The sequence below is a fragment of the Hippoglossus stenolepis genome, chromosome 5, assembly GCF_022539355.2.
Source record: "Hippoglossus stenolepis isolate QCI-W04-F060 chromosome 5, HSTE1.2, whole genome shotgun sequence".
Taxonomy (NCBI): Eukaryota; Metazoa; Chordata; class Actinopteri; order Pleuronectiformes; family Pleuronectidae; genus Hippoglossus; species Hippoglossus stenolepis.
Genome location: NC_061487.1, coordinates 12,016,995 through 12,032,328, shown reverse-complemented (window position 1 = coordinate 12,032,328; position 15,334 = coordinate 12,016,995). Strand labels below are relative to the sequence as shown.

Genomic DNA, 15,334 nt, shown 5'->3' with positions numbered 1-15,334 from the left:
CATCATTTTGTTCTATCTTAACCACGTGTGTGATCTTGAACAGGACCAACCAATGTTGGCTCCAGAGCCGTTAGTAATGGATGACCTAGAGCCTCTGATGAGTCAGCTAAACAATTGGAACTTCCCCATCTTCAGCTTGATGGAGAAGACCAATGGGAAATGTGGACGGATCCTCAGTCAGGTAAGTGCACCTGAGAGAATCAACCACTGAGCTCAGAGGGACGGACTGTAGGGTTAGGACCTGTCATACAAACTGCAGAGATAATTATATTCAGTAACATTAGGTTTCTTTACTCATTACCACAGAGTATTGACGGTCATATTAAATATTGAGAATAATATCATAATATCACATGAATAAAGTCATAAATGAGAAAGTCACAATATTACGACAACAAAGATGTAACTTAATGAGGTAAAAACAAGAGGCGGAAAATAAGCTGCAAGAAGAGAACCTCGCCAGAGTTCCACTCCTTCTGGATCCAGAGTCTAAGAAACCCCTTTGAATATGTTGCAGATGAAACCAATGATATCCTCACAGTCGTCCGCCACCAAACGTTTCCTCCTCCACGTCTGTGCGGTTCGACAGTTTCTTGCGCAAACTTGATATTTTTGATAATTTGGTGTTGATGAGCCAATAGACTCATTTATTTTGTACTTAAGTATAACTTAACAAGATGCTCCACATTCCTCATTTAACGCAGACCACAGGCTGATCTTTGGATATTCACCCTCTAAAATGACACTACAGCTATATTCTAAAAATATGAATTTAAGTGGCCCTAATACATTGTAATTCATAAATATGTATACAAATATATAATAAAGGATTTGTGTATGTCATCCACAGTATTAAAACCATACTCAAGGTTATTGAAACCTCTTTATTTGTGCCTGCTGGTGTTTGCAGACTCTGACACTTTGATTTTCTGTGTTTCAGGTCTCTTACAGGCTCTTTGAAGACACTGGCCTGTTTGAGACATTCAAGATTCCTGTTAAAGAATTCATGAACTACTTCCACGCCCTCGAGAATGGTTACAGAGACATACCATGTAAGCTTCAACACCTCTCTCCTCTTATCTGCTTCATTTTTGCTCAGTTTATCGAGATCCTCGTTTGCAGCCGTAGCAACGAAACCAACCACAAGAGGGAAACATCACACAGCGTTAAGTTACATGTGATGTGTTGTCACAAGGATCATAAGTAGCCCAACAGTGCGACCTGGTGGAGAAGGTTGCACCCACTGAGCAGACTTGTTTTCTCTCCTGACCCAGATCACAACAGGGTCCATGCCACAGACGTGCTCCATGCCGTCTGGTACCTCACCACGCAGGCTGTGCCCGGTCTGCCCAGCCTCGTCACCGACCATGGCTCTGCCAGTGACTCAGGTGTGTGGACTAGTGCGTGACCTGGTGTCGAGTGCTGGCGTGTATGTGAATCCATCAGGTCCGGAAAAGTGTGTTAAAAGTCGTTAATATTGATTAAGATGTCATATAAGAAGAATTGAGCCCTTCTTAGATAAGGCCAGACTTTTGTGTTTAGATTTTTCTTTCTATGTGCCTGCAGCATCACTGCGAGCCATCTCCGTCATGACAGAGCGTCAGACCTACAGGAGTGTGTGTTCTTATCCGACACACACTTTGTCTTATCTCACTCGGGCTCTTGGCTCTTGCATTTACGTACCAAACTCTATTTGAAGTCTAGAACAGCATGAAATTGAGGCAGATTAGAGTTCCCTCTCACCCATATTCCCTTAACCTCATTTGTATGCCTTACCAGGGCCATCCCTTTGATCCACATCAAGTGGATTTGAATGCGTGTGCACAAGTGTGTGTGTATCTGTGTGTGTGTACATGTAAAATACAGTATGTCAGTTGTGTGTGAATTCTGCTCCTCACCCACATTGTCTGTCTCCCCCGTGGCTAGACTCCGACAGCGGCATAACACACAGTCACATGGGCTTCCTGGTTTCAAAGACCTACACTGTGTCAGAAGACGGTTACGGCTGCATGTCAGGCCTCATACCTGCTCTGGAGCTCATGGCCCTTTATGTGGCCGCCGCGATGCACGACTACGACCACCCAGGGCGGACCAACGCGTTCCTTGTGGCCACCAGCGCCCCGCAGGTACTCATGCACTGGATAAGCCTTTGAATTAGACGCAAGAATGTGAAATGTCATTTCTGGACTTACTGTCACACGCCTTTATTCTTTGGAATCCAAAAGTTTATCATTTGATTGGCATTTTTCCTCCACTATGTATATTACTCTGGCAAAAAAAAAAAATGTAACGAATCTTCAGCCTTTGACAGTGTAATTGAACAATCACCAATTACAGTAATGCCTCACTGCTTGTGACAGATGTTGACATGTCATGAGTTTGGACTTGTTTATTGGATGAAGATTTTCTGTCTCAGCACATTTCATTACTATCTTAGCCTTTCTCCAAAAGTTGGAGGGACAGGGCGTCAACAAATTATATTAGAAAATGACAATATAGTGACATTATTATTTACAATACAGTTCTGCATTCAATGTTTTATTTCATGAAAAGTATAAGTATTATACTTTAAGTACCAATTGTAAAAGTGCTAATTATGTAGCGAAGCCCATTTCACAATAATGCATTTTACATTTTACACACCTCAGTGGTTTCCGAACTAGGGGTCTGGACCCCTGGGGGTCAGGAGATGCTTTCCAGAGAGACATATATATTATATATTATTTAAAACGATTCTCAATAAGATATTTTAGCCATTATTGTTCCAAAAACCAAAACATACTGGATATTTTTAAAATAAAACCTTGCAAATAATCATCAGCCTTCAGATTTCAGTGGTCTCCATGTGACCCCTGAGGTGATTACGACAGATTAGTGACACCATCAGTTGCATCAGGTAAATTTACAGCACCACAGGAAAACATTGTGTGGACGTAGGTGAATGTTTGTGAACTCCCTCAAATCAATGTCCTTTGAGATAAATGGGGATCACAAGACTAAGCTTATTTTGAAGGTTGTGCGCTGTTTGGGAACCTCTGACATCCATTACATCTTTTTCTCGGTTTGTGCAGGATTGTTGGATTCATATACAGTATATCGATTTTTAAGCTGGTTTATTGTAAAGTGTTTGCGTGTGTTCACAGGCAGTGCTCTACAATGATCGATCGGTTCTGGAAAACCACCACGCTGCCTCAGCCTGGAACCTCTTCATGTCGAGGCCAGAGTACAACTTCCTCGTCAACTTGGACCATGTGGCGTTCAAGCGTTTCCGTTTCCTGGTGATTGAGGCCATACTGGCCACTGATCTGAAGAAGCACTTTGACTTCGTTGCTGAGTTCAATGCCAAGGTAGTTTTTTTTTTATATCAAATGTTGAAAATATAAGATTTTTTATATCTGGAGGGTTTATGCATTAAATCCCTTAAAAATGATATATCAAACAAAATCATTACTATAAAAATGTATATGATTCTTTATTTACCTTTAACTTAGCCAATTTTAATGATTAGCTGTTTTGATTTTTTCTAAAGGAGCAGGACTATATGTGCATAACATTGCATCACTTGCAATATATTCAGCACACAAAGCCCCCTGTAGCTTTTCAATAACTTTTTTAAGTGCAGACAGAAAGTTGGCTTTGGATTTGAGGGTCTCAGGTTTTTCCATTGTGATTATTAGTACAGTCGTGGTGCTCGACGGCCAAGGCCTGTCAGCTAGCATTGAGCTTGCTGGCTTGGCAGCTAAAGTAATGTTTCTCACTATACGACGTCCTGCTCTGCTCTTCCTGGAACCAAATTAGCTTTCCGTGAAGTACCCATCAAGTTTTGATCTCATCAGTTTCCATGGTTATTAGATTAGAATCACAAAAACTCTGAGAATCAGTGTTTATCCTTCTGAAGCTCATTAGGCATAATTAGAAATATAAATTAATCTTTGGAGTGGTCCTAATCTATTTGAAGCTTAGTGATTGTTTCCTCTATAATTTTAAACAAAGCACATTTCATCAAAGAAAAAACTCCAGTGATGTGCTTTCCAACAGAGGTAGAAGCTACATGTATAGAAATCTTAAGTCGTCATTGCTTTTGACTCAATCACATTGCATCTAGAACTCTCTAGAGATCCTGCTGTCTGTCTGTCTGTCTGTCTGTCTGTCTGTCCTTCATTTTGTTTTCTTGACAACCACTCATCCCATTGACATCATATTTGGTACCAGGAAGTGCAGTGTCAAAGTTTTTGTTGTAAGACCCGAACCCCTTATTTAGTTTGAACTGCATTGCTGTGCACAACTGTGACATCACCTGTAACAAAGTCACCACAGTATGTTGCTTTAGGAGTCAGAACCATATGTAAATTATATAAAAAACATGGGTCCCAGTGCTGAACCCAGTGGAACTCCATGAGTAACCTCCACTGAAGATCAATTGTTTACATGAACAAACTGTAACCTTACTCGGTGCCAATCAAATGTTCCAATATCTGTAATAATAATAATGTTGTGACCTAACAAGACAAGTATAGAGACCAGTCCATAGTACGAGACCGTGTCACAATCATTGGTATCTTTGACCAGGGCTGTCCAGTCAATTCTAGGACCACCGGACTGGAAAATATGTCTGTCTGTCTGTCTTTCAACTTTCTTGACATTCTCATCCAGTTGACGTCAGACTATGTTGAGTACCATGAAGTGCAGTGTCATTAGTTTTTTTGAGCGCTTGTCAAGACCCCAACCCTTAGACCCTATTTTTCTTAAACTGCACTTTCTGTGCACAACTGTGACATCATCGGTATCAACTATCACTTATCACTTTAAAAGTTAGAACCCATTACCCCAATACTACATTTTAAATCATAATCAATTGTATCGCAGTTACGTAACATCTACAACATGTTTGAATATGTTCAATGTCAACATGTCTATTTGTCGGTCCTCCAGGTGGGTGACGATCCATCTACAGGTATCGATTGGTCCAATGAGAATGACCGGTTGCTGGTGTGCCAGATGTGTATTAAACTGGCTGACATCAACGGACCTCTGAAGTGCAAGGATCTGCATCTGCAGTGGACAGGGGGCATTGTCAACGAATTCTATGAGCAGGTCTGTGAACCATGAACTAAGACCTTGTCTGCTTTCGCTAAACTGAATATCAGTGTTCTGTTATTTTTGTATGCAGAGGAAAACCGGCACATTTTGGTTGCCACCTGGATCATACACTACAATCCAATAGAGTATTTCTATAATAGTTAATCATTCCTTTGTGAGAGTTTCAGTGTTTTTTAAGCCAAAACCAAAGTCAACAATTTTATCGTTTTGATTTTATTTGACATATTCATATAAAATAAAAATGATTTCTTCCAATTACTCCCATACCCACATCAGTAAAGCTATAGCAAGAATAATTTAACACATGCATAGATAAATGAACAATAATATTCCATCTATCTAAATAATTCATAACAGACGCCTGTATCTCCACTTGTGTTGTTCCCTTGAAAAATGTATACTTGAACATCTTGTCAACCTTACTGCTGACTTGTGACGTATTTTATTATGAAATCTTTTAGGTTCACTAAACAAGAAAGAATTTCAACCACTTTAGTTATGGGCACAAAATGAAGGCATGACAGCTGCAGCGTAGACATCTAATATTCTTAATTTATTAAATTTGTTCTTACTGATAGTATTAGCTAAAGGAAGCATATATAAGCTGAAATTTATTGGTCCCAGTACTGAGCCCTGTGAAACTCCATAACTAACCTTTGTGTCCAAGAGCATTTGTTAACATTAACATTAACCTTTAATCCCAATCAAATGTTTCAATGTCAGTAATAAAATGTTGTGATTATTGCTGTCAAATGCCGCAGAAACATCTAACCAGAAAAGTTTAGAGAAAAGTCGAAAGTACGAAGCTGTGTCAAAATGATTGGTAACTTTATCAGAATTTTAGGCGATTCTAAGGCCACAGTTCAGGATTATACCTTTTTTCCAGTTGTGGGAAGAAGGAGATGATTTTTTTTGCTGATGGTGACAATATTATTCTTAAAGAAGCACATAGAGTGACAGTTAAATGAATAGTTATTAGAGTTTATTACAATTAGAGTCATGACTCTCAGCCTGGCTACAGTGATGAAGAGCAATTTGTGGATGTTCCTATTTTCCTATTTTAATGATGAATAATAGGAGGTTCTGGCAGTATGGAGGGCTCACTTGTAGGCTATTAGACTCCCCAGCTAACACAAAATTCAAAATTGGTGAAATGCCACTTTCTGTCCAATTTTCACAATGTCTGCATTGCACCATGGAGCTTACCCTCTCAGATTTACTACCTTCTTTATCAGGGAGGCGAAAGTGTCAAGTGTCGTACGTAGTGATGTTGCCGAAATATCAATAAGACCAGATACTTGTGTGCGAGTAAAGTTGAGATAGCTTCCCTGTATTCTTTCCTGAACCAAATTAAATTTTTCCTTTAATTGAGTCACAGCATTGACAGCCTTAATTAATATTTACCCCCCTTTTTTTATTTAATCCCTCCAACATACACAGGTGTAATTGTAGTTCTTCCTTCCTCCCCCTCTCAATACTAATAATAATGGGCTAAGTATTTACATATCTTCAACAAATGCATTTATTGTCAGTGTAATTACATTATGTTAAGACTCGTTTTAGATAAACAGTGCAGCTGTAACAAACAGAATTGAGCAAAGCTTTCGAACTAATTCCACATTCAGTGACCTTTGTCACAATACATCCTCTTGGCACTGAATGGCTGCTAATCTCTGCTAATTGCCTCTGGGTGAAGCACAGAATGCTCAGGCCCTTATTTACCGTTTACTTCAGCTACACAGCCAGCTTGTTCCGAGACACTGAGGTCTATGGGAGGAGACACAGATAGCCGGAGCCTCACCGGAGAAATGCTCTTCAGGAACAATAGTTTTAGTGCTGCGAGATGTGTTGACGCAAGCAGGGTGCCCAGGCAACTGTCATTGAGGTGGAGCGGACTCTGGTTACACCGACAGCCTTGAGAGACCAACAACCTTGGAAAAAAGCAGCAAAGCAATCCAGCGTGCGTGTTCCAGCATGTATGGAAAGCAAATACAGACAAGCACTTGATGTAAAGCATTAATTTGCAAAACACAACCTTGTAATGCCTCTGAACTCTGTTCAGGATGTAGTCATGGTGCCAGCTGGACCTATTCCTCTGCATTTGTGTTCACCTGTCAGCAAATACCATCAAATTGGAAACCTGTCTGAAATCCCATTCATTGAGGACTTTCACTGTGCTTTACACTAGCAGCTTAATGAAGTAACAGAGGCATTGTACTATAGAGAGTAGGGGACTGGCACTTGGGGTCAGTCACCAAGGCAACCAGCAACCTTGCTATAGCTGTTGCTCATTTCCATCCATATGGACACCACAGACAGCAGACACGGACGCTTTTGACTCGTTTCCAACACTAGCGTGTGTCTAAACAGTAAATTCATTCCTTTGTTAGAATAACACTTAATAACACAGGCCCAGTTTATTTTAATTGCTATGTAAGTGTAAATCTGTCACAGGTTCCTGGAAAGGAGGCTGTAATTATAGACTAAATACAGGGAATTGGAAACAGTGTTCTCAGTTGATTAACTCCAAGTCTAGCTGAAGCCAAAGCACTGAGTCATTTATTCAGTGCCCAGCAGGTACAAAGGCACATTTGTCTACAGGTGTGAATACAATTGAACATATAGAGAGTTGGAATATCTACAATAATAGATAACTTATGAATAAATAAATGAGTAGTTATAATACTTCAGTCCTTCCAAGGACTCTGAACATCTCCATTGGTTCTCTGTGATGGCTCTTTCTGGGAAGCTATTAGGAAATTACAGACATCTCAAAGTGTTCCCAAGGTTTTATGTAAAATAAATGTTCCCCGACCTTGCCGTGTGGATTCTGTGTTATGATTAATGCTATAGTGAATGTCAATGGGGTTATCGTAGCAGGCAGTTCTTCACCTTGGTTTAATTCATTTACTGTAAGTCTCTGCACTTCCTTTTTATTATCTCTGGGGCGGGTAGGTCAGGGCTCGGAGCACGGTCTGAGCATCAAGTCTGAGGAAGACAAAGATATTTATACAGCGCCATTCAGACACAAGTAATTCAGAGTGTTTTATAAAGACATGGAAATACATTAAAATTACAATTCAAAGTGCTGTAGTTTAATTTGAATCAAAAAGAGCATTTTAAAATTACATATAAAAGACAAAGAAAGGAAAAGCAAGAAAATAAGTAATAGTTGAAGGTTAAAAGAGGTTTGGTAAGCTAACACTCGGCTGGGACCCAGAACAATGGTGGCATCCCATCACTTGGCAGCAGCGGTGAAGGGAGTACTCAAATATTTTACTCAAGTAAAAGTACTAAAATATTGACACAAATGTTCTCAAATATAAGGATAAGTACCACATGAACTTTTCTAAAACAGAAAAACAGAGTGTAGCCCATTCCCTAATGCAACGGTCCCCTCTCGGTGAAACAACAGAGTTTCTTCAATTGGAGGCTTTTCCGAACTGAGCTGCAATTTTTTTCTGTAATTTCCCTTCTGGGATGAATAAAGTGTCTGTCTGTCTATCTATCTATCTATCTATCTATCTATCTATCTATCTATCTATCTATCTATCTATCTATCTATCTATCTATCTATCTATCTATCTATCTATCTATCTATCTATCTATCTATCTATCTATCTATCTATCTATCTATCCATCTATCCATCTATCCATCTATCTATCTATCTATGCTACAAAATTATGGCTGAGTCTCAGCAAATGTATTTTTGATGTTTCTTCACCAGTGGTGCTGCTCCTGCAGGAGGCGGAGTTTCGTGTTACTCGCCCGCTCTGATCGGATCAATTGATCAATTCCTCTCTTGTTATTGATTGTCACGAAAATGAAAACAATGGGAATGCAATGCATTGTAAAAATGGAGTAGAATGATGTCAGCTGATATATGGAGTAAAGTGAAAAGTGCCTGAAAATACATCTACTGAAGTAAAGTAAAGATACATGTACTTAAGTACGGAAGCGTATTGCATTCACTTGAAAAAAAAAAAAGTTCTGTTTTTCTGAGATAATTATCTCGGAAATTCCGAGATAAGTTCTGTTTTTCTAATTAATTTTTTTTTCTGTTTTTCCGAGATAATTATCTCAGAAAAACAGAACTTTTTTTTTTTTCAAGTGAATGCAATACGCTTCCGTACTTCCGTACTTAAGTGCAGTAACATCAAAGTAAATTTACTTTGTTACATCAGACCACTGCTTGGCAGCCGAGGTGTAAGCAATCATTGATTAGTGTTGACAAGCCGTCACTGCATTCAGCTGGTGTTTAATTTGCACTAATGTGTCTAATGCTTTATTTAGGGAGATGAGGAGTCCAGTCTGGGTCTTCCTGTCAGCCCCTTCATGGACAGAGCAGCACCACAGTTGGCCAAACTCCAGGAATCGTTCATCACGCACATCGTGGGACCGCTGTGCAACTCGTACAACTCAGCCAGCCTCATACCTGGACGATGGGTGGAACCCAACCCAGAGGCAGAGGAGCCAGAGATGGAGAATGAGGAAGAGGATGAGGAGGATACTGCAGAAGAAGACACATCCACCAGCTCAGAAGCATCACGTAAGCGCCGTGATCCAAAACTCCAAATGTAGAATGCCTGGTTCTGTATTCATTTCTCTGCTATTGCCATAGAAATAGCAAACAAATAGATGTTGTGCTTTTGATTATACAATATAATATTGAGTACTGCAGGACATTCACAAACTGATGATTACAAAAGTTCTATTATTATCATTATTAGTAATTTTAGTAGTAGTAGTGATGTGTTTGCATAAAAACGTTAGACAATAATGCATTATTATAGATGTCATAAAGAAATATAATGTGCCTCTATGGTAATCATCAACAAAAAAATGTGTGTAGGGAACTATTTTTATTAGTAGTTAAAAGCTGAATAATCACGGACCTCTAAAGTAATGACTAATGACTAAGTATCAAAAGTGAATGACTATGAAGCTGCTTGAGGCTTTTAGTCAACAACAGCAGCAAGAACAGTTGAGAAGCAGCTGTGACATAAAACAGCTCGATGCACTTATCATATGAGTGCACTGATAATTAGCTGCTATTGTACATTCATTTTAAGATGAATGAACTTAGTTCTTTTTTTTTGTTTACAGAGAAAGAAGCTACAAAGAAAAGGACGAACGTCTTCTGTCAGATCACCCAGCACCTGACGGAGAACCATGAGATGTGGAAGAAGGTGATTGATGAGGAGACCCAGAAACAAGGCCAAGGAGCAGAGTCTGTCCATTTAAACAATGTAGCTGAGCCTATTCTGGCTATTCACGAGGAGGAAGAGGAGCCAGGCAGCAGAGAGGAGCTGCTGGAAGGAGAGGATCCTGAGGAGGAAGTGGAGGACGCGGAGTGGCCCGTGTCTCCGCTGGAAGAATCTGAGCCTCCAGAGGAACTACAGGAGGAGGAGGCGCAGTGAAAAAAGCCCATGGGAAAAAAGGCGTCAGTCAGGGCAAGGACGTGAAAAAAGTATTTCTTTGTTTCTTATCCTATCAACTGACTCCTGTTCTTGCCAGCACATCACTTAGACACAACACTGTAGAAGTTTTGGAAATGTGTGCCTATACAGAGAAAAACAGGGTGGGAAAAAATTTGTGCTTTACACATTTTATCTGAATATCCAAAACATTTAAAGGAGCTTTCCATATTGCAATACGGGATTCTTCGTGTACTTTGGGATACAGACTCTTTTGCTACTGTCAAGAGAAGAGGAAGACTGCTTGCACAGACCTCAACCCATTGTGGTAACACAGGACTGCAGAAATTTGCTGCCAATTTATAAATAATTATTTTCAGAATGCAATTATATATAGACATCACAGTTACCTGTAGTTGTGTTTCAATTTTAGCAAGAGTTTTGGAGGTCTCACATGGGCCATAATATGTTTTTTTTTCTATGTATGGATCATAAAGGGAGTCAATCAAATGAGGAACATTGGTGTATCTTTCTTCCTTTCAACTTCTGCCAAATTGAATCACTCACCTCCGCATTGTCGCATCAAACACAGATACTCATCACTCATTTTGTGTTTTACAGTTGTTGCCAAATTAGGTACTTTATATCATTCAGTGTAGCCATATTAGTTTAGGGAGGAGATCTCCAGGCTCCTCACACTGTCTGTGTGTTTGCATGTGTGCGAGTGGGTCTTCGCTTAAACTGATGCGCTCATGTGCACAAATTCTTCTGCAGAGGACGTAGATGAAGTCAGCAGATTACCTCTTATTTGTGCCGTCTCTGGTCTGCAGTCCCAGGGAAAACATAACGATCACTGAACATGCTGCACTGACAAAGCAACACTGAGTTGCTGGAAATGAATCTGTGCAGACAAAAGACACAAAAAAGGGGAGACACACAGAACATACAATAAAAGTACCAAAGTGTTAGGAGGAAAGTAAAAGGGAAAACAACAACGCAGGTAGTCATGTAAGAAATATATACTGTGGAGCCAGAGAGCCTAACCTATTTAACACTCAGAGAGTGTGTACTTCCGCCAAGGTCCAACAGTCCCCTTAATAAGCCACATTTAGTTTCTCTAGATCCAGATTTTTATTTGGATCTGTACCAAATTGCACTCACTCCTAAATATGCCAGATTGTTCTCATCAAGATCCGTGAATTATTCTCAGAGAAATCAATGAAAATGTTGTAAAACGCCCAACGTCACAATGTTAAAGAAAATGAAAAAAAGAATTCTGAATCAGCCTCCTGATCTGGATTAACCCCAAAACTTAGTGTGTCCTTCCCTGACCTGCACTGCGTCCTTTGACCAAGTTTAGTGGACGTGTTTCCATAATCCTGCTAACTAACAGACAAAAAAACACAGGCGGAAATATAAGCTCCTTGGCGGAGGTAAAAAGTCTATAATCTTTGAATTCTTTGAAAAAGACCACAGGTAGACTATTGTTCTTTTGTCTTTTCAGTAAATGTTGGCCCCGCTCAGTTTGCCGGCTCAGTGTGCTGTATTATGCTCTAAACTTACTGGTCCTCATCATGTAAACACCCGCAAACGATGCTGACCTCTTACCCTCAGGAAACCCTCAACTGTAGAAAGTATCACTTGCGAGGACAGTAAGTTAAAAACATACAGGGACGGTAGGTTACTTTAATATAATAGTAATAATAATATTAAATCTTCTGCTTTGACTTTTATATCTTCTTTGCAGAGTCGTAGTTCATCTGCCTGAACTCCTCTTCCAGCACCTCAGGGAGATATTCATTCTCTCAGAGTTTAGAGCAGACAGAGACTCCAGAGTGCATCATGCAGTGAGGAAGATATACTGTTAAACTGTTGGGGTTGGGTTAGTTAGGGTTGGTAAAAGAGCAAGCTGTGTTGGCAAGTCTTCAACATCAGGTAATCTGTCCTCAAAATATTGACGGGAGCCAAAACAAGCCTCTGAAGCTATAGCTTACCTTATGATTGACCTTTTTATGGTGTAAGAAAAGTTATGAGGGAATGGCCAAGATAACAGTGACGACTGGTGTTTGTGTTATTTTTGTTTCAATTTTGCACTTTGAAATGTCAAACTTGTCATTTGGAATATTTTGTCGCTCATGCTTCCTCCATGTTAATTTTGCTCCCCATTGGCCCTGAAATATTGGTTTATGATTTTTTTCATGATGAAAAAACCCCGCATTAGTAGCACAATGCCTAGATTATCTATATACATGTGTAATGCAAATCTTTGGGACATTGTTTTCTTATTTTACAGACAGCTAGTGAGAATCTTAGTTTTAGTCACCCCCAGGCATTTAACTGTAGAAATCAAAAAATACAATGCAAAGAGAAACTGTTTTCTACAATTTTTCCAAAGGACATGAAAACATTTTCAACACCGACATGTTCATGTGATGAGAGTAAATGTGACTTGACGTAATAACAGGACACAATGACAGCTTAATGATCAGGGACTTGATGCATGACAAACTGTTTCAGCTGTAAAACTCAGTCACATAGCAGCCCCCCCATACTTCCCATGAGGTAAACCAGTTACATGTGTGACAGAATGTCTCAGCTGAATATCCCACTTTCATTTAATAATTCACATTTAAGCAGAAAATGTGCAGGAGGGACCCATGAATAGAGTTTGAGTGTAATTAGTAACATGCTCCACGCTGAGTTGTCGAATTAGCTAACGGTCACATACATGTGCAGCGAGGCAATATGTAATGAACTGCCGATCTTATCCACTTCTCATGACCTATATGCACATCTTCATGTGGCTCATGAGACGCAAGCCACATCTCTTTATGGGTTGGTAACTCATACTGTAACAGGGCTTTCAATCATAACCTGATTTCTTTAAACTAAAAGAAGTGGAGCCCTTAATATCAAACATCAATCAATCAAATTTGATTTGTACAGCCCATATTCACAATTCACAATTTGTCTCATAGGGTTTGCAGCGATTTACGATTTAATATGATATGATGGAGCTTTCCTTTGATCAAAGTAACATTGTAAGACACGAGTGTAGAACATCATGTCCTTGTGTCCTGCGTTAGCATTCCCTCTTACCACCTAATGTTCCTGTCTGGGGGTGAATAGCACGCTACATCCATTATGACCCATTTACTGCTGCCCTCGCTCCACCACAGTCTGTGTCTGGCTGCAGAGGGGGGGGGAGGCGGAACTCAGCCTCCTGCAGTTTAGGCCCCACGAGTTGAAGGTAATTGGTTGACCCACTGATTAGAAAGGCATCAGACAGAGAGTCATTAGCCAAAACCCTGATATCAGAGCAGAATTGTCAAAGGCCACTGAATCGAACAAGCTTAATTATTTTTTGGGCTTCTATTGATAGAAGCCCAAATCACGTCATCCATTGTGTCTTGTGTCCAACATTCCTGCTGTTTTCTGTACATCGCCTGCTCCTCATGCCTAATGAGACATTGGTTATGTTTTCTACAGCTTCACGAAAGATAGCGGTGATATTTTATCTGAGAACTACTGGATTGTATCACTCCATGGGATTTTCTGCAGAAGTGACCAACAATTAGAAAACAAAAACATCCCACGAGTTAAACTCTCGAATTTGATCGAATCACTCTGAAAATGATTTGATTTATTCACATTGACTCAACATGATGGAAAACGCTTCATCAAATGTGATCTTTACATTGGACTTATATGATAAAGTTACGAGGAAATGTAATTGAAGTACATAAAGTCCTCTTTTAGGCATGATTCTTTTTTGAGTGTAATATTCTTTGGGATAATGCAGCTTCCATTTCTAGTTTCCCTCTCAGCTCCTGCTTTGTGAATGTAAACAGTTTGTGTGTGTGTGTGAGAGAGAGTTGGAGAGTGTGTTTGCGTCTATTTGAATTCTTCCACTGGCCTCTCTAATGTGACATGGCCCGTTATTTGACTAACTGTACTGTTGAGAAATGAGGGACGCAGTAAGCGATGCCTCAGTTCTTCTCTTGGATCTTCTCTTCTCTGGATTCACACACGGTCGCACATTTGTCCTTGCGCTTCCTCTCACCTTGCAGAACTTCACCAACAAATTCCCCATGAAACCTCTTTAAACCATCATCTTTAAAGGCGATGGGGTTCTGTTTGTTTTGTTCATTTCTTCTTCATCATATTTTTGTTGTTGTTAACGATGCATGCATTCTGCCCCAATCACATCAGCCTAAAGTCAATACTGAGATCAGTTTTGATCAGTGTGTTTTTAATGTCTTAATTGGTTTTATTTCATTGTCATACTTATTCCACACTTGTAGCATAATTGTAACCATGGGAACCAAACAAGCTTTACAATTATGTAAACAAAAATAAGTATTTTTATATAGTTGACACATGGTTAAATAATGAATTGCTTTCTTCTCACTAGTACCTTGCACTTACCACATGTACTAATACTTACACGAGGAAGAATACGTCCAAATACATTGTATTTGTGAAGGTAAAATAGTAATTAATCTCCTTGCAGGTTGATGCTCCATTTTGTACAATACACATATATGCTGTACAGTAAAGAAATTTTAAAACTACAAAAACTCTTTTAGATATACATTATTTATTTTTACCATTTTGTAATTTAGACACTATACTGTAGCTGCAATGTTGCCAGACTTACTGGAAGTGCCTATATTGGTATTATGTATCATACAGTGAATATATTTGAAGATCATTAGAAGTTGTCACAAACTGAACCATGTGGATGTTGTAATGTGAATACATTGAATTATAAGACTATAATTTCTGTGGTATCCCTGTGTCTGAGTTGTTTTTA

The 15,334-nt window shown here is 39.4% G+C and overlaps 1 protein-coding gene across 2 annotated transcripts in view; it reads left to right on the top strand.

Moving 5' to 3' along the window:
* The window catches only part of LOC118110019 (cGMP-inhibited 3',5'-cyclic phosphodiesterase A), a 79,791-nt gene extending 64,480 nt beyond the window's left edge, over positions 1 to 15,311 (top strand). For both annotated transcript variants that reach the window (XM_035157558.2, XM_035157557.2), the window contains exons 7-14: positions 44 to 181; positions 941 to 1,052; positions 1,275 to 1,388; positions 1,927 to 2,126; positions 3,144 to 3,347; positions 4,933 to 5,094; positions 9,395 to 9,650; positions 10,208 to 15,311. In XM_035157558.2, the coding sequence (XP_035013449.1) occupies positions 44 to 181; positions 941 to 1,052; positions 1,275 to 1,388; positions 1,927 to 2,126; positions 3,144 to 3,347; positions 4,933 to 5,094; positions 9,395 to 9,650; positions 10,208 to 10,521 (1,500 nt within the window). In that variant the 3' untranslated portion in view covers positions 10,522 to 15,311. The remainder of the gene's footprint in view (positions 1 to 43; positions 182 to 940; positions 1,053 to 1,274; positions 1,389 to 1,926; positions 2,127 to 3,143; positions 3,348 to 4,932; positions 5,095 to 9,394; positions 9,651 to 10,207) is intronic.
* The last annotated feature ends 23 nt before the right edge of the window (positions 15,312 to 15,334 follow it).